Source organism: Mirounga leonina, unplaced genomic scaffold, assembly GCF_011800145.1.
Source record: "Mirounga leonina isolate KUSES-001 unplaced genomic scaffold, KU_Mleo_1.0 Mir_91, whole genome shotgun sequence".
NCBI lineage: Eukaryota > Metazoa > Chordata > Mammalia > Carnivora > Phocidae > Mirounga > Mirounga leonina.
Genome location: NW_023270839.1, coordinates 45715225 through 45736397, shown reverse-complemented (window position 1 = coordinate 45736397; position 21173 = coordinate 45715225). Strand labels below are relative to the sequence as shown.

Sequence of the window (21173 nt, the reverse complement as noted above, 5' to 3'; positions counted from 1 at the left end):
GTTTTTGTTCTGTCTGAGAGCTAAAAATGGTTTTTACATTTTTAAACATTTAAAAGAGTAAAACAAAACAAACGGAAACCCCGAATATGTGATAGAGGCTTTATGTGACCCACAAAGCCTAAAATAATGATCTGGCTCTTTCTAGAAAAAGACCTATGGCTATCCAAAATTACTTCGTTCATTTGTTTCCTTGGTGTTTTGTTTTGTTTTGTCCTCAGAATGCTTAATTTTAAAAGTTTTGGAACATTGGTTAAATTATCTGGAATGGAGATATTGAGCAGTAGTTAATAAAGGGAACATTAGGATTATTGTTAAAGAGTAGAAAAACAGGACAAATAAAAAATGAAGTAGGGATAAAGACTAAAGAGTCTGTGGGACATCTACCAAAGTGGACAAGAAGAGATGATCTATTAGAAGATTCTCCTGCCTACATGACTATGAAAGTTCCTCAGAATCCTTCATATGGAAGATTCAAATCTGAGTTTAAAATATACCTGTAAAACTATTCAAGTGATTAAGAGTGTGCATATCTGGGGGCGCCTGGGTGGCTCAGATGGTTAAGCTTCGGCTCAGGTCATGATCCCAGGGTCCTGGGATCAAGCCCTACATCGGGCTCCTGGCTCAGTGGGGAGCTTGCTTCTCCCTCTCCCTCTGCCTTTCTCCTTGCTCATGTTCTCTCTCTGTCTCTGTCTCTGTCTCTCTCTCTGTGTCTCTTTGTCTCAAATGAATAAATAAAATCTTAAAAAAAAAAAAGTGTGCATATCTGAAAAACCATTAAGTACCAGAAAGATGTCATATTATGGAAATGTGTTCCATAAACAAAGTAGTAGAGTTGAAAGATACTCCTAGGCCATGCTTCTAAATAAGTGCTGAATTCTTGTTGCTCAGGCTTAAGAATGTGGAAAGTGATGCTGAGTCTTAGCATTTTGATGTACATTTTATATTTTATAGTCACTGAGCATATCTGCCTTGTCAACAAGACTTGAAAATATGTGGACATTTATGAAGTTTGTAAGTGGATCAACCCATAGATGAACTCCCCAAGTCTCTGATTCTTACTGAAAGTTAAAGGAAGAAGTGCTCAAAAGAAGGTTATCTTGAAAGAATTGAAGGAGTAAAAATTTATGAATGTATAAATTAAGAAAGTCTCTCTGCTTTGTTCTTATATTTACTGCTGGGTGTAAATAATATATGTTTCTACTATCTTTTTTTTTTTTAAAGATTTTATTTATTTGTCAGAGAGAGAGAGCACGAGTAGGGGGAGGGGCAGAGGAAGACGCAGACTCCCTGCTGAGCAAAGAGCCTGTTGTGGGACTCAATCCCAGGACCCTGGGACCATGACCTGAGCTGAAGGCAGACACTTAACCAACTGAGCCACCCAGGCGTTCCTATGTGTCTACTATCTTATCGCTATTCTTCCCTGATCTCTTTTCTACTTCAAAAGCCTGATAAGTGGTTTATCACAAATTATATAATTGCTTATGGATCTCTTTTATATTATTGATTCTATTGATAGTGGCTATCGTGAGGTAAAGCCCTTCGTAATAGAGTTTCACATATTTATTCAATATTTTTTGAGTTTCTACTAGGTACCAAACATTGTGTAGCAAACATAAAGATAAAGAAACACTCTGCTTCAGGGGCGCCTGGGTGGCTCAGTCAGTTAGGTGTCTGAGGCTGGATTTTGGCTCAGGTCATGTCTTAGGGTTGTGAGATAGAGCCCCACATCAGACTCCACGCTGGGCGGGGAGCCTGCTTGAAATTCTCTCTCCCTCTCCCTCTGCCCCTCCCCGACCTTGAAACAAAAACAGAAACAAAAACAAAAACAGAAAAACTGTGCTTCAACAAGCATATAGACAAGTAGGGGAGACTGGCAAATATGGACTAAACAGTTGATGTACAGTTTTAGAGTTCATTGGCAAGGCTGAACTTAGACATCACTATTGCAGAGAAGCCTTCCTTCGGACCCCAGTGTGCCTCCTAGTTTCCCTCTGTTATTTACCCGTCCCTATGCTAAAGAAAACCTAATGTTGAGCTGTAGTGGGGTCAGAAGATTTGATCTCTGCTCTATAAAAGCTTATGATTTCATAGAGGAAATATGACATGTACCTATCAACTGTAACATGAAGCAGTTTATGAAAGGCAAAGAGGCATAATGTTTAGGAACCCCACTGAGGTCCAAATCTTGGCTCTGCCATTTAATTGGCCTGTAACCTGACGCGAGTGGCAATCTCTATGTGCTTCAGTTTCTTGATTTGTAAAATGAGGATGATAATAATACACATTTGATTAGGATTGTTATGAGGGTTAAATTATTTAAACACATAGGAGGGGTTAAATGAGTGTGTTGCTATTGTTATTGACATCATCATGTTTCTTATTTGTGCCAAGTGTAGCATATTGGTTAAGAAATTGGGACCTGGTTTCTAACCCCATATCATTCACATACTAGTTATATCATCTTGGGAACATCACATAACCTTTCTGGAGTTTGTTTCTTCATCTGTAAAAGACAATAATAGAATACATTTCTTATTAAATGAGGTAATGCATACCACACATACAACACAGTGTCTATATGTTCTCAATAAAGAGGAGTTATTTTTCTTAAAGCTGTGAATGAAAATGTTACAGATTTTCAAAGAAGTGAAATGCTGCTGAGATGTAGCACATTCTGGAGCTTATAGGAGCCATTAAATGCATGTTCACTTAATATATTAATTATTTAGAGATTGGGAGCCTAGGGAGAAAGCTGTTTGAGGTACAGTTTTCTTCCTGTAAAGGACTATGGAAGAGTAATTTGATAGTCTTGTAGAGAAATATCATTGAGCTAATAAAATGAAATCTTAGGATAAATGACCTAGAAAAAATCATGTAGAACTTTTTTTCTAATTACAAATAAAATTTTTGTGTTTTCATTAAGAATTCTAAAGAATTGTAGGATTCATATTCTGTCAAACTTTGCATTGTAATTACGAATAAACTTGTGAGGTTTTCTACAGAGTAGAAAATGTACTGAGTAAAACAATATAAACATTTTTTTTGTAGCCTTAAAAGATTTTTATTAGAATGAGTAAACATTTTGAAGCTTCTGGAATTTTATTAAGTGGATAAAAGCTCAGAAACATCATAATTACACCGTCCATATTATGTTGGTGTATTAAGAAAAAATCTTATTTACAAACACTAGAGATCTGTCTTGTAGAGGGAGAGATTTTATTTTTATTATGTTAATCACCATACATTAGTTTTTGATGTAGTGTTCCATGATTCATTGTTTGCGTATAACACCTAGTGCTCCATGCAGAACGTGCCCTCTTTAATACCCATCACCAGGCTAACCCATCCCCCACCCCCCTCCCCTCTAGAACCCTCAGTTTGTTTCTCAGAGTCCATTGTCTCTCATGGTTCGTCTCCCCTTCCGATTTCCCCCCCTTTATTCTTCCCCTCCTGCTATCTTCTTCTTCTTCTTTTTTTTTTTTTTAACATATAATGTATTATTTGTTTCAGAGGTACAGGTCTGTGATTCAACAGTCTTACACAATTCACAGCACGAGGAGAGATTTTAAATTAAGATTCATGTTTTGGTCATAGTATAGTCTCCACATGGTGTCCCAGTAGAATGGCAAAAGGTCAGTGTATTTTGTATGTTAAAATAATGTAATTAAAAAATAAATCTTTGGATTAATACTTAAACTAGATACTAATTTTTACACTTTACCCAGGTATTTAGTGATAATAGTAAAGTGTAATTTTGAGACATTCTTTTTTTTTTTTTTTTTTAAGATTTTTATTTATTTGACAGACACACAGCAGGAGAGGGTACACAAGCAGGGGGAGTGGGAGAGGGAGAAGCGGGCTTCCCGCCGAGCAGGGAGCCCGATGTGGGGCTCGATCCCAGGCCCCTGGGATTATGACCTGAGCCGAAGGCAGACGCTTAATGACTGAGCCACCCAGGCGCCCCATTTTGAGACATTCTTAAGTTATACAGTAATAAATGCAATACTGGACTGATAATCAATATTTATTACTTGGAATACCACTTTAGCTTCAAATAACCAATCTTATTAGTTATGCAAAAGTTTTTCCTTTCTTTTTTTTATTAAGGATACAGTGAAGTGCACAAGTCTTCAGTTTTCACAGTTTAAAAATTATGTATATATCTGCTTATCCACCACTCAGATCAAGATAAAGACTGTTTGTAAAACTCCATAGGCTTCCTTTTGTGCCCTGCCTCCCTCTCCTAAAGGGAACCATGCTTCTGAAGTTTATAAACATAGATTTATTTTGTTTGTAAACTTCATGTAAATTGGATAGCTTAGTTTATATCTCTCTGTATTTGGCTTTTTTCACTCAGCATTATGTCTGTGAGATTTATGTTGTGTGCATCAGCAATTTGTTCTTTTTTAATGCTGTATTGTATTCCTTTTATTAATTTTATTGTTGATGCAATTTTAATTGTTTTTGTTTTTTGGCTATTTTGTGAATGAAGTGGCAACAAACATTCTTGTACATATCGTTTAGTGGACACAGGGCATTTTGGTGGAGGTTTGGTAGTTTCCCATTGTGATTTTGATTCACATTTCTCAGATGAATAATGAAATTGTATTTGTCAACTAATACTGCTACTAAACAACTTGAAAATTGCCAGTACAACAATAAGTATTTATTTGTTGGTCATGATTTTGTGGGTCTGCTGGCAAAGCTCTGCTTTGTGTATCTCATCTTCCTACTGGGACTAGTAGGCTAGATAATGCATGTTCTCACAGTGGTGGCACAAATGCAAGAAAGCCTAGCTAACTGGGCAAGCATACTTTGAGACCTTGTTTACATCATGTCTGTTGACCTCCCACTCTCCAAATTAAGTCATGCGCTTAGCCCAGTTCAAGGGATGAGGAGGTATACTCCACTGGACTTGAGGATAGGTAGTGAATATTTTTGAACAATAGTCTAATCCACCACAGATGTTGTTATTTTTCATATCCTTATTGGCCATTTGTAGATCTTCTTAAGACCCATCTTCCATATATATTGCTAGGCACACTTACTATATCAGCAAAATTGATTAACTGCTTAGAAAAGAAATTTGATTACTTGATCATTTTAATTAATTTATTCTTTAAAAAATTATGTTTTTAAGTAATCTCTACACCCAACATGGGGCTTGAACTTACACCCCAAGGTCAAGAATCACATGCTCTATCAACTGAGCCAGCCAGGTGTCCCTACTTGCTCATTTTTAAAGCCAGACATTGTCAAATTATTGTTAAAAACAGCTCTTACAGGAAGTCAGATAAAGTGATATGTACAGATGAAAATAGATGAGAAAGTAGGAAAAAGGAGAAAAAAGCTATTAATAAAGTGACTAAGCAATAAAAATGATTTCTAAAATACATGAATTAATGCATATGTGAATTTGTTATTTCTTCAAATATATTTTTGAGCTGTGGATACCTATGATGGAAAAGACAAATCTTTTACCTTTTAGTGGGGAAGTCTTCCAATAGACAAAAAACCAAATAAATAGTAATATAATTCTATGTAGTGTATCAGGTTCTCTGATTAAAAATAAATCAGGATAAGGAGAATAGAGCAGGGAAAGAGGGTTATAGATAGGGTAGTAAAGAAAATCCTCTCTGAGGAGTTGGCATTTGAGCAGAGACCTCAGTGAATGGAAAGAAGGGCCAGGTAGAGGGCTCAGGAAGTGTAAAGGTCCTAAAGCAGGAATAAGCTTAAATTCAGAAAAAGACCAGTGAGGCTGCAGTGGAGTGGAGTGAGGGAAAGATGAAGTTAGACCACAGTAAGAGGTTGCAGTTTTATTTAATTGTGTTATGGAGAGCCATTAAAGGTTTTGATAAGAGAGTGACATGATCTATCTTAAGGGTTGACTCCCCATGTTGGGTGTAAAATAGACTGTAGTGAAGCAATGATAGATACAGGCATATCGTACTCTTTCACTAATTTAGATGAGAGAATGATATTGGGCTTGAACTAGGTGGTAGAGATGGGGATGGCAAAAAAAATGGTTAGATTCAGGGTATATTTTATTTTATTTTTATTTATTTTTTAAGATTTTATTTATGTATTAGAGTCAGGCAGAGGGAGGGGGAGAAGCAGGCTCCCTGCTGAGCAGAGAGCCTGACGCGGGGCTCAATCCCAGGACCCTGGGATCATGACCTGAGCCTAAGGCAGACACTTAACCATCTAAGCCACGCAGGCACCCTGATTCAGGATATATTTTAAAGACAGACCAATAGTACTTTTTGTTGGATTGGATATTGAGGAATTTCCTTATGGGGGAGGTTGGAAAATTTTTTTAATAATGTATTAGGGTAGACTTAACAGCTATTACTAAATGACCCCCAAATATCAGTGACTCTACACAATAAAATTTTATTTCTTATTTACATCAAAGCCCAATGTAGGTGGATGGGGATGGGGATGGGGTGATGGTGGGCGCTTTTCTCAATGTGGTCGCTTGGGACTCAGGGTTCTTCCATCTAATGGCTCTATATCCCAGAGGACCTTAGAGCTTTACCCTGGATCTTCTCCATTTTCCAGCAGACAAGGAAAGGCAGCTTCCCCCTCCTTTTAAGGGGCTCTTATTGGTTCCCCTGAAGGGATGTACATCACCCCTGCCCATATACCATTGGCCAAGGATTCAGTTGCATGGTACCAAATAATTAACTGTAAGGAAGGTCAGGAATTATAGTCTAGCGGTGTGCCCAGGAAGAGGAGGAAATGGGTTTGTAAAAAGAGTATTTAGAGACTTTTGAAAAAAAAAAGTTATTATAAAATACATAGTTTGCAAAAGTTTAAAAATAAAAATATTTACATATCTAAATGTTACATATTTATTTGTAAATTTAATTGTAAGTACTAAAAAATGAAGAAATATGAGTATTAGCTCTTGAACACCACTTTCTCAGTTATTTTTGTAAAATTTACAGCTCTCATGAAATTTACAGCTGTATCCAAATCAGTGTTGTTTTCTCAAATGGACCCTGCCTTGATAGTAGAATGTTTTCCTTTCATATGTACTGGTGAGATTTTTGCTTTGAGTTATTTTCTTTATAGTGAAACTAGATTTTTATTTTTTAGACATGAATATGCCTTTTTGATTCTTCTACTCTCTTGTTACTGAATGGTAATAATATGATCTTACTAACATTCATCAGTAGATCCCTATGATAAAGTGAGTGTAAAGAGAAATAGATTGTCACTACTTTTTTTCTTTTTTGGAAATAACCTTGAGAACTTGGTAAAGAAGTAAAAGCAACCATAAACATTATTTGAAAATTAAATTTTACTAGCACACAGATGCAAAATACGGCATTAAAAATCTTTAGTTATTTCTTTTTATCTTTTTAACTGAACTTCTAATTTAAAGGAAACTCAGTATTCCCTAACTCTGTTTTCTTTCTTCACCACAGTTTTCCTCTATAATTAGTCTCTTCTAACTCAGTCCAGTGAATAACAGCATAAGCTGGCCTATTCTGAACCACACCCTACCGACCACAGCAACTGTCTCACCGCATTGTTTCCCTCTGTTAGCATATACTTTTGAAATAACTATTTTGGGATAGGGAAAAAAAGTATTAAATAATTTTCTTTATAACAGATATAGCAATGTGTAATTGCTATGTAAGTGCCAGTAATGTGCTTAGTTCTTTATTTGGATTGTTTAAATTATTTTATTCTCCCAATCAGTCATTTATCCATAATCTTTTTATCTGCTGGATGCCATCTTTATCATAAGGTAAATTTTCATAGACTTTTTTTTGCTCTTTAAGCCTTAATTTGCTAATTTGGAAGGTATTAGTTTGTTCCCTGTCTCAGATTTCCTCTTTAACTCAAATGAGGTAATGCACATCAGACTTATTTTTGATGAAAACTATAAATAGAAATTTTGAAGATTACTCAGAAGTCTAATATTTTTGTCCTTTTTTATATATGTATGCCTTTATATATAATTTTATATTTTAAGTTTTTTCATTTGACAGTATATTGTACATCCCTTGCCATATTTCTGCATGCCTGGCATTACAAGTATCCTTCCCCATCCAAATCCGTTTTATCCAGTCTTCAGTTTGGATAGTGAATTTGGATGTCGGGGTACTGCTCTGTTTGAATCTGTTTGGTTCCCCAAGTTTGGAAAGCAAATAGCATGGTTGTGAAGAAAGTATCTAAAAGTTTACTTAAATATATTTTCCTGAGTTTAGACTGTGAAATTTTTAGATATCAGGAATTTGAATAACAAGGGATAACTATATTGTCAAAGGGTATTGCACTGAAATGCTACCTATTGTAGTGGGTTCCTTTGATTGCAGAGAACAGAAACCCAACTCAGAGTGGCTCAGGATAAAAAGAATTGCTTGTCATACTTAATGAGAAAGTTCAGTGGTGGAGTTTGAGGCACAGCTAGATTCAGGGGCCCAAACAATGTTGATAAGGCTTTGCTATACGTATTTGTTAATTTTCTTTTACTGCGCAGAGGCCTCTGTGCATTCAGGAAAGATGGCTGTGAACAGTTCTAGATTTATATCTTTCCAGATAACCAGCCCAGTAGAAAAGAAAATGCTTCTTTCCTAAGAGTTGCAGCAAAGTTCCAGTATGGAATTTCAGTGAGCAACCACTGTTGCTAGGGGGAATGAATAAACTGATGGGCTGGGCCTGGGTCACGACTAATACTACCCTTCCCCCATAACTGGGGGATGAGGTCAGTCCATTCAAACTGTGTCAAATGACAAGGGAGGTAGTTCTTCAAAGGCAAACACAGTATTGTACTTTCACTAGAAAAAGGGATAGGCTAAACTGGTTAGCTGTCCATGTACCTGTGTTATAGTGTGTTATAATTTCTTTCATCACCTTTTCTTAGTTGAAATACCAGAAAATGTATTTTCTCTCAGCACCCAATTTGACTTTTACTTGGCATTGACCTACTATAGGTAAAACTGGGCTTCTATATAATATCTAATGATGAAGATCAGCTAATGTGCACTTATGTCACATCTTACCTAAAAAGCCACTTCTCAACTTCTCTTTTTTTTTTTTTAATTCTTGAAGAGAAAGAAATAGTGTGTTTTATAGTTTCTGAGAGAGGCATCTGTCCACCTTTGACCTAAATCTCATGTAGTCTTGCTTACCAAAGAACCTTGGCTTATCATTAGCATTTTCTTAAGTTTTTAGTTTCTGCTTCTCTACTTGATTCTATTGATAGCCATAAAGACGTGCTCCCAAGCCCTCTAACTTATAAATGATTCACTCATACTTTTTTTTTCTTTAAAGATTTTATTTATTTATTTGAGAGAGAGAGAGAGAGAGAGAGAGCGATAGGGAGGAGAGAGAGCAAGTAGGGGAAAGAACAGAGCTCCGGAGAGGGACACGCAGACTCTGTGCTGAGCTTAGTTGTTAGCCTGATGTTGGGCTCTATCTCATGACCCTGAGATCATGACCTGAGCCAAAATCAAGAGTCAGATGCTTAACCAACTGAGCCACCCAGGTGCCTCTCACTCATACTTCTTTTTTTTTTTCTTTGTAGCAGATTTGACCATTCTCCACTAGTTTACTTACTTGCCAATCTGTCTTCTGCCACTCCTTCCTTAACCTCTTACTTCCTACTTTTCAGAGTCACCAATAATATCCAGAGACTTTTGTCTCAGGCTTAAACCTAGAATTACAGTGTTAAAGGGTTAAAAGGGACCTAAGAGATATTTAACTAAACTTCTTTTTTTTTTTTTTTTTAAAGATTCCATTTATTTATTTTGACAGAGAGAGACAGCGAGAGAGGGAGCACAAGCAGGGGGAGAGGGAGAAGCAGTCTTCCTGCTGAGCAGGGAGGCCGACACGGGGCTCGATCCCAGGCCCCTAGGATCATGACCTGAGCCGAAGGCAGACGCTTAATGACTGAGCCCCCAGGCGCCCCTAAACTTCTTTTTTTAATTTTGCTTGATGCGATTTTGATTATACCAACTTTTTTGTCTAGAATTTACATGGTATGCATGTGTTTTTTTTTTTTTTAACTCTCAGATCTTGTATCCTCATATTATAGATGTGTGTCTATTGAATACAGCATATAGTTGGATTTTAAAAATCTGTTGGCAATCTTTATCTTTTAACTGGAGCATTTACATTTAGTATAGTTACTGATATATGCTTTGTATTTGTTCCATCTGTTCTAACTCTAGGACCCCCCTCCTTTCTTGCCTTCTTTTGAATTGATTATTTTTTAATCATTCCTTCTTTTTCACACTGTTAATTGAGAAGTTATACTTTTTTTTCTATTTTTTTTTTAGTGGTTACCCTAGAATAGGGGTCAGCAACCTTTTTCTTTAAGGGCAACCTAGTAAACATTTTTGGCTTTGTGAACCATATGGTCTGTCATTGTAGTGCAGAAACTTCCATAGATAACAGGTAATGATATAAATTACAGATAGAGGATTGGGTAAAGTCATCCAGGTAGAAGAACACTGGGTTGAGACCAGAAACTGGGAGATTTTTTTTTTTTTTTTTTTTGGAAAGTGAGGTCATGGAAAAGGAGCTCTAAGAGTGAGTCAGAAAAGGAGTGAGGCTATCAGGAAGATTACAAGAAAAATAATTGCCACGTGAGGACAGTTTCAAGAATGAGAAGATGGGGGCGCCTGGGTGGCTCAGTCGTTAAGCGTCTACCTTCAGCTCAGGTCATGATCCCAGGGTCCTGGGATCGAGCCCCGCATCGGGCTCCCTGCTCCGCAGGAAGCCTGCTTCTCCCTCTCTCACTCCCACTGCTTGTGTTGGAAATCATGGGCCAGGATGGATAAGGGCTCTTCTGTTAAAAAGGTACTTCTGAGTTTAGTTCTAGAAGCCTGCTTCTCCCTCTTCCACTCCCCCTGCTTGTGTTCCTTCTTTCGCTGTCTCTCTCTCTGTCATATAAATAAATAAAATCTTTAAAAAAAAAATAAGTAGTAGGTTCTCAGTAAATGTATGAAAAACAAAATTTCCATCAGAAAGTATACCTGTAAATCTAAATTTTCAAACAAATTAGGCCATCTAATGCTGAAAATATGAAATAAAATCCTAAGAGCAGTTTATTCTGGATGACATTAAAATACTAGTCTGAAAATATCAAATTTTATATTTAGTATTTTCAAGGAGATGAGTAATATCCCTTAAATTAAAACAGTTATGGCATTTAAGGTAGAAAAAGATCAGGTGGATATGAAAATGACAGAAATTTTGTAAGTGAAAGCTAGTGTAATTTAAAACAGCATGATGTTGATAAATGGGAAGTTGATAAATCGGATGTCTGTTTTCCAGTATCAATCTATGAAATCAGTGTAGTGTTGATCAAAATGTCAGAAGGTTTTTGCATGGTAGTGGACATCCTGATCTTAAAATTCTTATGGTAAAAAGTCAAAGTAACATTAAAGAAGAACAAATTGAAGTGATATGCCCTCCAGATATCAAAACTTACTGTGGAGCTGTAGTAACTAAGATAGGTTCAGGGATGGGCAGATAGACTAGTGGAAGAGAATACAGAACCCAGAACACATTGATACTTATATGGAATTTGCTACATGACAAAGGTGGCATTATAAATCAGAGGGGAAAGATTGGACTCTTGATTGTGGTGCCACTAAAATTGTTAATCTGAATTGGCATGAAAACAAGAGCCCTATGAAAATAAATTCTATATGGATTAAATATGTAAATGAGAAAAGAACAATTTAGGCCTTCTAGAAGAAAATACAGAAAGATAACTTTATGTCCTCAGGATGAAGAGGGATTTTAAAAAACTATACCAGGAGATAATGCTATGTAGGCGTTGGAGCCAGACTGCCTGCTTCAGATCTCAACTGTATCACATTCTGGTTATGACTTTGGGAAAGTTACATAATTTTTCTGTTTTCTCATTTGTAAAATGATGATGATGATGATGAAAAACCCTCAGAGGAATGCCTGGGTGGCTCAGTTGGTTAGGCGTCCACCTCCTGATTTTGGCTCAGGTCATGATCTTAGGGTAGTGGAATTGATCCCCAAGTCAGGTTCTGTGCTGGGCATGGAGTCTGCTTGGGACTCTCTCTCTCCCTCTCCCTCCCCCCCCCCACTCGCTTGCACGCTCTCTCTCTCACACGCATATGCTCTCTCAAAACAACAACAAAACAGCCCTCAGAGAGAAATTTTAAGAAATAAAACGTGAAATGCTTAGAAAAATGACTAGTACAAATAAACACACAGAGCTGACTGTAGTTATTGTTACTGTAATTTACTAAAAAAGAAATCATAACCTGTAAGGGATTGATAAATTTGGTTATTAAAAATAAAAACTTCTCTGCAACAAAAGGTAAACAAAATAGAAAGCCAAGGCACTGATTGTGTGTGAGATATTCGTCACACATTTAACTGAAAATTAATATCCAGGATATATGAAAAACTCATTCAAACCAATAAAGAAAAGGTAACTCAAAAACCAGAAATGAGTAAGCAACATAGTCGAAATGACACATGATAGGATAAGTGTTGAACTTGTCACACTAGTAATCAGGGAAATGCAAATTAAAGTAATGAGATACTTTTTGGCACTTAACGCTGGCAGGAACTCAAGTCTGACGATACTAACTTTTATTGGTAAGGAGGGAGAGAAACATGAGCACTTTCTACACAGGCTGTGACACAGTTGGCACAACTACTTTGGAGAGTATTTTGTTAATACAATTCCACTCCTAGGTGTAAAGCCCAGCAAAGGCACAAGAAGAGACATATATGTGAACTGCAGCATTGCTTTAATAGTGTAATACTGGAAACATTGTAAGTGTTTGCTAGAAGGACAGTAGATTGATAAATTGTGGTATTTAAAAAAATACTTAATTTTTTAGAGCAGTTTTAGGTTCACAGCAAATTTGAACAGAAGGTCCAGACCCTATGTCTGCCCCCACATATGCATAGCCTCCTCCATTATCAACATCCCACCACCCCCACTCTGTGGTACCTTTGTTACAATTAATGAACCTACATACAATGGCATATTATTTGGCAGTTAATGAACTTTTACATGCATCAGCATTTATAAACAAAAAATAATGTGAGATGCAGACTATTAAATATGACATGACACCATTTTTTAAAACTTAAAAAAGTGAAACAGTGGGACGCCTGGGTGGCTCAGTTGGTTAAGCGTCTACCTTCGGCTCAGGTCGTGATCCCAGGGTCCTGGGACAGAGTCCCATATCGGGCTCCCTGCTCAGCGGGGAGCCTGCTTCTCCCTCTGCCACTCCCCCTGCTTGTGCTCTCTCTCTCTCTGTCAAATAAAATCTTTAAAAAAAAAAAAAGTGAAACAGTACTATCTATAATTTATGGAGACCCACATATGTAATAAAAGTATAGAAATGTGTATGGGAATATCAAGCTTAGGATAGTGGTTATCTCTGCAGAGCAAAGGAAAGAGCTTTATATCTTCAATATTTTGTTTATAAACTGATCTGGAGTAATAGCAGCAGTTTTCAAGCTTGTTGAATTGGGTGGTAGATATATGACTGCTTTTTTTTGTTTAAATTAGTTTCAGAGGTAGACTTTAATGATGCATTAGTTTCATAGAACACCCAGTGCTCATTACATCAAATGCTTTTCTTAATGCCCCTCCAGCAACCCTGTTTGTTTCCTAGAGTTCAGCATCTCTTATGGTTTGCGTCTCTCTCAATTTTCATCTTATTTTTCCTTCCCTTCCCCTTTGTTCATCTCTTCTGTTCCTTAAAATTCCACTATGAGTGAAATCATATGGTATTTGTTTTTCTCTGACTGACTTATTTCACTTAGCATAATACCCTCCAGTTCCATCCACGTCATTGCAAATGGCAATATTTCATCTTTTTTTTTTTTAAGATCTTATTTATCTGAGGGATGCCTGGGTGGCTCAGTTGGTTAAGTGGCTACCTTCAGCTCAGGTCATGATCTCAGGGTTCTGGGATCTCTGAGTCCCACATCAGGCTCCATGCTCAGCGGTGAGCCTGCCTCTCCTTCTGCCTGCTGCTCCCCCTGCTTGTGCTCTCTCTCTCTGTCAAATAAGTAAGTAAAATCTTTTTTTTTTTTAATATTTTTAAAAAAGATTTTATTTATTTGAGAGAGAAAGCATGAGCAGGAGGAGGGGCAGAGGGAGAGGGACAAGCAGACTCCTCACTGAGCAGGGAGCCTCACTTGGCCAGATCCCAGGGCTCTGGGATCATGACCTGAGCTGAAGGCAGACATTTACCCAACTGAGACACCCAGGTGCCCATGATTTCATTCTTTTTGATGTCTGAGTAATATTCCAGTGTGTGTGTGTGTGTGTGTGTGTGTGTTTGTATACCACATTCCATTGTGTGTATATATATACACACACACCACATTCTTTATCCATTCATCTGTTGATGGACATCTGGGCTCTTTCCATATTTTGGCTATCATGGACATTGCTGCTATAAACATTGGGGTGCATGTGCGCCTTCGAATCACTGTTTGTATCCTTTGGATAAATACCTAGTAGTGCAATTGCTGGGTTGTAGGGTAGCTCTATTTTTAACTTCTTGAGGAACCTGCATACTGTTACCCAGAGTGGCTACGCCAGTTTGCATTCCCACCAATAGTGTAAGAGGGTTCTGCTTTCTCCACATCCTTGCCAACAACTGTTGTTTCCTGAGTTGTTAATTTTAGCCATTCTGACTGGTGTGAGGTGGTATCTCGTGGTTTTGATTTGTATTTCCCTGATGTCAAGTGATGTTGAGCATTTTTTCATGTATATGACTGCTTTTTATATGTTCCATAATATTCTCTGTGTTTGAAAGATAATCTAGGAAAAAGGTAAGAAACAAAGTTTCTCCATTTGAGGACTTAGACAAATATGCAGTAGTATGAGAAAGAAGTAACTGAAAGTATTTTTAAAAAATAACATGGCGGGGCACCTGGTTGACTCAGTTGGTTAAGTTTCTGCCTTCGGCTCAGGTCATGATCCCGGAGTCCTGCGATCGAGTCCCACATTGGGCTCCCGGCTCAGCAGGGAGCCTGCTTCTCCCTCTGCCCTTCACTCCGCTCATGTTCTCTCACTCTCTTTCAAATAAATAAATAAAATCTTTAAAAAAAAATAAAAAAATATAAAAATAACATGGCATCTTTATATGTTAAAGGGTGAAATAAACTAAAAAGGGAAAGAGTGATGACACATGAGAATGGTTTTTTTGATGGGCAAGTTACTGATGGAGATGATAAGAAATAGGTTTTATTAGCCCTGGAAAGGATGTGGAATATTATTTTCTGTGTAAACTGGAATGGAAAAGCAGAGATGAGATGAAAATAGAAATACATTTTGAGTTGGAAAAGGCACTATTTTCTCAGTGAGTTACCAAAGTTGAAATCATTCTCGAGGTGTTATGTATGTGGGGTTTGAGAAGATTGGAGGGATATGCAGAACATTTGAAAGGAATGAAATAAAGTTAGATAAAAAAGTAGCCTTGAAGGAAAAGGGAAGGTTGAGTAAAATTTATAATAGTATTTTGCTGTATAATTTTATCAGCTTGGGCGCCTGGGTGGCTCAGTTGGTTGGGTGACTGCCTTCGGTCATGATCCCGGAGTCCCTGGATCGAGTCCCGCATCCGGCTCCCTGCTCGGCGGGGAGTCTGCTTCGTCCTCTGACCCTATCCCCTCTCATGTGTTCTCTCTCTCTCATTCTCTCTCTGTCAAATAAATAAATAAAATCTTTAAAAAAAAATAATTTTATCAGCTTTGTTCAGCAAGCCAGTGGCAGGATCTTATTGCTGACTGCCTTAACTCACCACTTAGGGGAGGTGGAGAGTCAGAGCGCAAAAGTCCTTGAAATTCTATTCTATAGCAGTTTTCTCTTATTATTCTTTTAGTTATAATTTCATCTAGTTTAGTTTTTCTGTTTATTTGATCTCATCTTGTTTTTTGCCCTCAAGTTTTTATTTAAATTTCAGTTAACGTACAGTGTAACTTTCATTTCAGTTGTAGATTTTAGTGGTTCAACACTTACATACAACACCCAGTGTTCTTCACAAGTGCCCTCCTTAATTCCCATCACCTAAGTAACCCCCGCCCCCCTGCCTCTGGTAACCATAAGTTCTCTATAGTTAAGAGTCTGTTTCTTGGTTTGCCTCTCTTTCCCCCTCCATGTTCATTTGTTTTGTTTCTTAAATTCCATGAGTGAAATCATGTGGTATTTGTTTTTCTCTGGCTCACTTATTTCACTTAGCATAATACTCTCTAGCTCTATCCATGTTGTTGTAAATGGCAAGATTTCATTCCCTTTTTTTTTTTTTAAAGATTTATTTATTTATTTTAGAGAGTGTGCATGAGTGGGGGGAGGGGCAGAGGGACATGGAGGGGATCTCACGCAGACTTCCTGCTGAGTGGGGAGCCAGACTCGGGGCTGGATCTCAGGACCCTGAGATCATGACCTGAGCCGAAATGAGGAGTTGGACACTTAACCGACTGAGCCACCGAGATGCCCCAAGATTTCATTCTTTTTTATGGCTAATATTCCATTATAGATATATATGGAATATATATATAGGAATATGTGAGATATATATATATAATTACATATATATAATATAACATGTATTTTATATATGTGTATATATATATATTATTCCATTATACACACACACATACATACCACCTGTTTTTATCCATTCATCAGTCGATGGACATTTGGGCTCTTTCCATAATTTGGCTATTGTTAATAATGTTGCTATAAAATTGGGGTGCATGTATCCCTTTGATTAGTATTTTTGTATCCTTTGGGTGAATAGCTAGTAGTGCTGGTCATAAAGTAGTTCTATTTTTAACTTTTTGAGGAACTTCCATACTGTTTTACAGAGTGGCTGCTCCAGTTTTCATTCCCACCAATAATGTAACAGGGTTCCTCTTTTTCTGCATCCTCGTCAACACCTGTTGTTTCCTGTGTTGTTAATTTCATCTTCTTACTGTTTTTAATTTCACAAAAATTTGGCTTCATTGATGGCATTCTTTCTTGTTTCTTTATTCATAAGAGCTTTTGGATGCAGAGTGATTAAATTTGCATGATTCTTCTGCCCATTTTAATTCAGCTTTGCTGGGGCTCTTCATATATAAAGAAAGAACTTGACTCCACAATCTCAGGTACTTCAGAAACATTTGAGATAGTGGAGGACAAAATAATTTTTATTTGCACTCTGGATTTTAAATTATTAGTATAATAAAACATGGAAAAAATCTTTGGCAAGTTGCTGTTTTAGAAAGTGTCCAGATTTGGATAATAAAATGTAATATGTGGTCTTGATGAGACTGTTTTCAAGACTGTTTCTAGACTAAGAGTTAGGATTTTATGTTCTAAAAGATGTAATGAAATGATTTAAGCCTTTCTTTTTGAGCATCAGAAAGTGAAGATTGTGTAATATGTTGTGTAAATGTTTCACACTTTTTATGTTACAGTTCTTTTGCCACGAAAATGGTTTGCACGGTCTTGAACACATACTGTCCATGCTGATGGGACAGGGTCCAATATGAATATAAATGATGGAGGAAGACGACGCTTTGAGGATAATGAACATACATTACATATATATCCTGGGACAATTTCAGAAGGGACTATCTACTGTCCAATTCCTGCCAGAAAAAACTCCACAGCTGCTGAGGTGATTGACGCTCTTATAAACAGACTTCATCTTGACAAAACGAAATGTTATGTTCTTGCAGAAGTAAAGGAATTTGGTGGAGAAGAATGGATCCTCAATCCAACAGACTGTCCAGTTCAGCGAATGATGTTGTGGCCCCGGATGGCTCTGGAAAATCGCTTGAGTGGAGAGGACTATCGCTTTCTTCTGAGAGAAAAAAACCTTGATGGATCAATCCATTATGGTAGTCTGCAGTCATGGCTACGGGTAACAGAAGAACGCCGAAGGATGATGGAACGGGGTTTTCTTCCACAGCCTCAACAGAAAGACTTTGATGATTTATGTAGCTTACCTGATTTGAATGAGAAAACGCTTTTAGAAAACCTACGAAATCGCTTTAAGCATGAAAAAATTTATACCTATGTTGGCAGTATTCTAATAGTTATTAACCCATTCAAGTTTCTTCCTATTTATAATCCCAAATATGTCAAAATGTATGATAACCACCAATTGGGAAAACTGGAGCCCCACATTTATGCTGTGGCTGATGTAGCTTATCATGCCATGCTTCAGCGCAAAAAGAATCAGTGCATCGTGATTTCAGGAGAGAGTGGTTCTGGGAAGACTCAAAGCACAAACTTTCTTATTCACCACCTTACTGCTCTCAGTCAGAAGGGATTTGCCAGTGGAGTGGAACAAATTATTCTTGGAGCTGGACCAGTACTTGAGGTAAGTGCGTAGAAATACTTTTCTTACTCTTGTATGTTTATAAGGTATAAACTGATATACTCTGACATGTTTATCTTTGAAAAATAAAAAGTAAAAATTTGGTAGATGTGAGAAAATGAAACTAGAAGTATAGACATCATTTTTAGTTACCAAGGAAAAATGGAAGATGGAAAGCAAAAAAGGCAGTGTGGAAGTTTAAAAGTGTGACAGTGGCATTATTTTTTCAAAGGTGTTTTTGGGTAATAGTGATAAAGAAGGAGATGATTGGGGTCATAGGTATCCCCCTGTAAAGGGAAATAGCAGGGGCAGGACTCCTGTCTGTAACTGGGTTGTGGAATTAGGTGTTTGGGGAAAATACTCTTTTTTTTTTTTTAATTTTTTATTGTTATGTTAATCACCATACATTACATCATTAGTTTTTGATGTAAAGTTCCATGATTCATTGTTTGTGTATAACACCCACTGCTCCATGCAGAATGTGCCCTCTTTAATGCCCATCACCAGGCTAACCCATCCTCCCACCCCCCTCCCCTCTAGAACCCTCAGTTTGTTTTTCAGAGTCCATTGTCTCTCATGGTTCATCTCCCCCTCCGATTTCCCTCCCTTCATTCTTGGGGAAAATACTCTTATCAATATATTTATATCCTTGTAACTTTAGCATCTGTGCCTAGTATTGAATTCTAAGAGTTAAGTTTGAAAATGTAAAGAATATGGGGAAAAAATTTAGTTCTATAATGTTTTAGAAGTAATATTACCAAAGGTAGAAAGGATAGAGAATACACCATTTTTGTTTTAGAGATGAAAGGAAAAGGTAATGTTACTTATTTTTTTTTTAAAGATTTTATTTATTTGAGAGAGAGAGAGTGTGCACGTATGAATGGGAGGAGGGGCAGAGGGAGAGGGGCAAGCAGACTCCCCACTAAGCAGGGAACCCAAGGTGGGGCTCAATCCCAGGACCCTGAGATCATGACCTGAGCTGAAGTCAGATGCTTATCCAACTGAGCCACCCAGGTGCCTCATATTACTTACTTTTTAAAAGGGATTTTGTGAGGTATAATTGAGATATATTAAGCTGTACATACTGAAAATGTACAATTTGATAAAATTTGACATGTATACATAATAGTTAAACCACCGCCACAGTCAAGATACTGAATATATCCATTATCGCTAAAGTTTCCTCATATCTCTTTGTAATTCTTCTCTTAACCCTTTCCAGCTCAGTCATCTATAAGAAACCACTTACTTTGTCACTATAGATTAGTTTGTATTTTCTACAAACTAATTTTTATATAAATGGAATCATTTATTATGTACTCTTTTATGTTTGACTTCTCTTGGTATAATTATTTCAGGATTCATCCATGTTGTTGTATGTGTCAGTAATTCATTCCTTTTGTTTAGGTAGAATTCCACTGTCTGGGTGTACCACACTTTGTTTATCCATTCACCTGTTAATGGATATCTAGATTGTTGCTAGTTTTTGGCTATTACATATAAAACTCTGTAAGTCTTTGTGTGGACACACATTTTCTTTTGGGTAAATACCTAGGAGTGGAGGGACGCCTGGGTGGCTCAGTCGGTTAAGCGTCTGCCTTTGGCTCAGGTCATGATCCCAGGGTCCTGGGATCGAGTCCCGCATCGGGCTCCCTGCTCCGCGGGGAGCCTGCTTCTCCCTCTGCCTCTGTCTCTCTCTCTGTCTCTCATGAATAAATAAAAAAAATAAAATCTTTTAAAAAAAAAATACCTAGGAGTGGAATGACTAGGTCATATGATAGGGTATATGCTTAACTTTTTAAGAAACTGCCAAATTTTTCCAAAGTGATTGTACCCACCATTTTATATTCTCACCCAGCAGTGTGTGTCAGTTCCAGTTACTCCACATCCTTGCTAATCCTTGATAGTCATTCCTTTAAATTTTAGCCATTCACATATATATATGTAGTGGTATCTCATTGAGGTTTTAATTTGCATTCTATAATGATTAACGCTGTGAGCACATTTTCATGTGTTTATTTGCCTTTTACATATCTTCTTTGGTGAAATGTTTGTCAAAATTTATTGTCCAACTTTTTACTGTGTTTTCTTACTGTGTTTTGAAAGTTTTTTGTGTAGTGGGTAAGTCCTTTATCACATATGTGTTTGCACACATTTTCTCCCAGATTTAACCACCTCTTTTTTTTTTTTAAGTATAATTGACAGGCTATATTAGTTTCAGGTGTACAACTTAGTGATTCCACACGTTTATAATACTGTGCTGTGTGTACCGCAAGTTACCTACCATCTATCCTGATACATGCTGTTACGATATCATTAACTATATTCCTATGCTGTGCCTTTTATTCCCATGGTTTATTCATTCCATAAGTGGAAGCCTCTATCTCTCACTCCCCTTCACCCATTAGGCCCAACCTCCCACCCCTACCTCTCTGGGAACTATCAGTTTGTTCTCTATTTATAGGTTTGATTCTGCTTTTTATTTATTTATTTATTTCCCCTAGATTCTTACGAGTGAAATCATACGGTATTTTTCTTTCTCAGGCTGATTTATTTCACCTAGCATACTATCCTCTAGGTCCATCCATGTTGTCTCAAATGGCATGATCTCATCCTTTTTTACGGCTGTGTAATATCCCTTTGTATATACACAGCACATCTTCCTTATCCATTCATCTATTGATGAACACTTAGGTTGTTTCATATCTTGGCTATTGTAAATAATGCTGCAGTAAACATAAGAGTGCATATATCTCTATATCTCTTTGAATTAGTGTTTTCGTTTTCTTTGGGTGAATACCCAGTAGTGGGATTATTGGATCATAT

At 37.1% G+C, this 21173-nt stretch overlaps 1 protein-coding gene across 10 annotated transcripts in view; it reads left to right on the top strand.

Annotated features, from left to right (window-relative positions):
* The window catches only part of MYO9A (myosin IXA), a 272310-nt gene that overhangs the window by 25485 nt on the left and 225652 nt on the right, over nucleotides 1-21173 (top strand). For all 10 annotated transcript variants that reach the window (XM_034993654.1, XM_034993659.1, XM_034993658.1 and 7 more), the window contains exon 2: nucleotides 17440-18350. In XM_034993654.1, the coding sequence (XP_034849545.1) occupies nucleotides 17511-18350 (840 nt within the window). In that variant the 5' untranslated portion in view covers nucleotides 17440-17510. The remainder of the gene's footprint in view (nucleotides 1-17439; nucleotides 18351-21173) is intronic.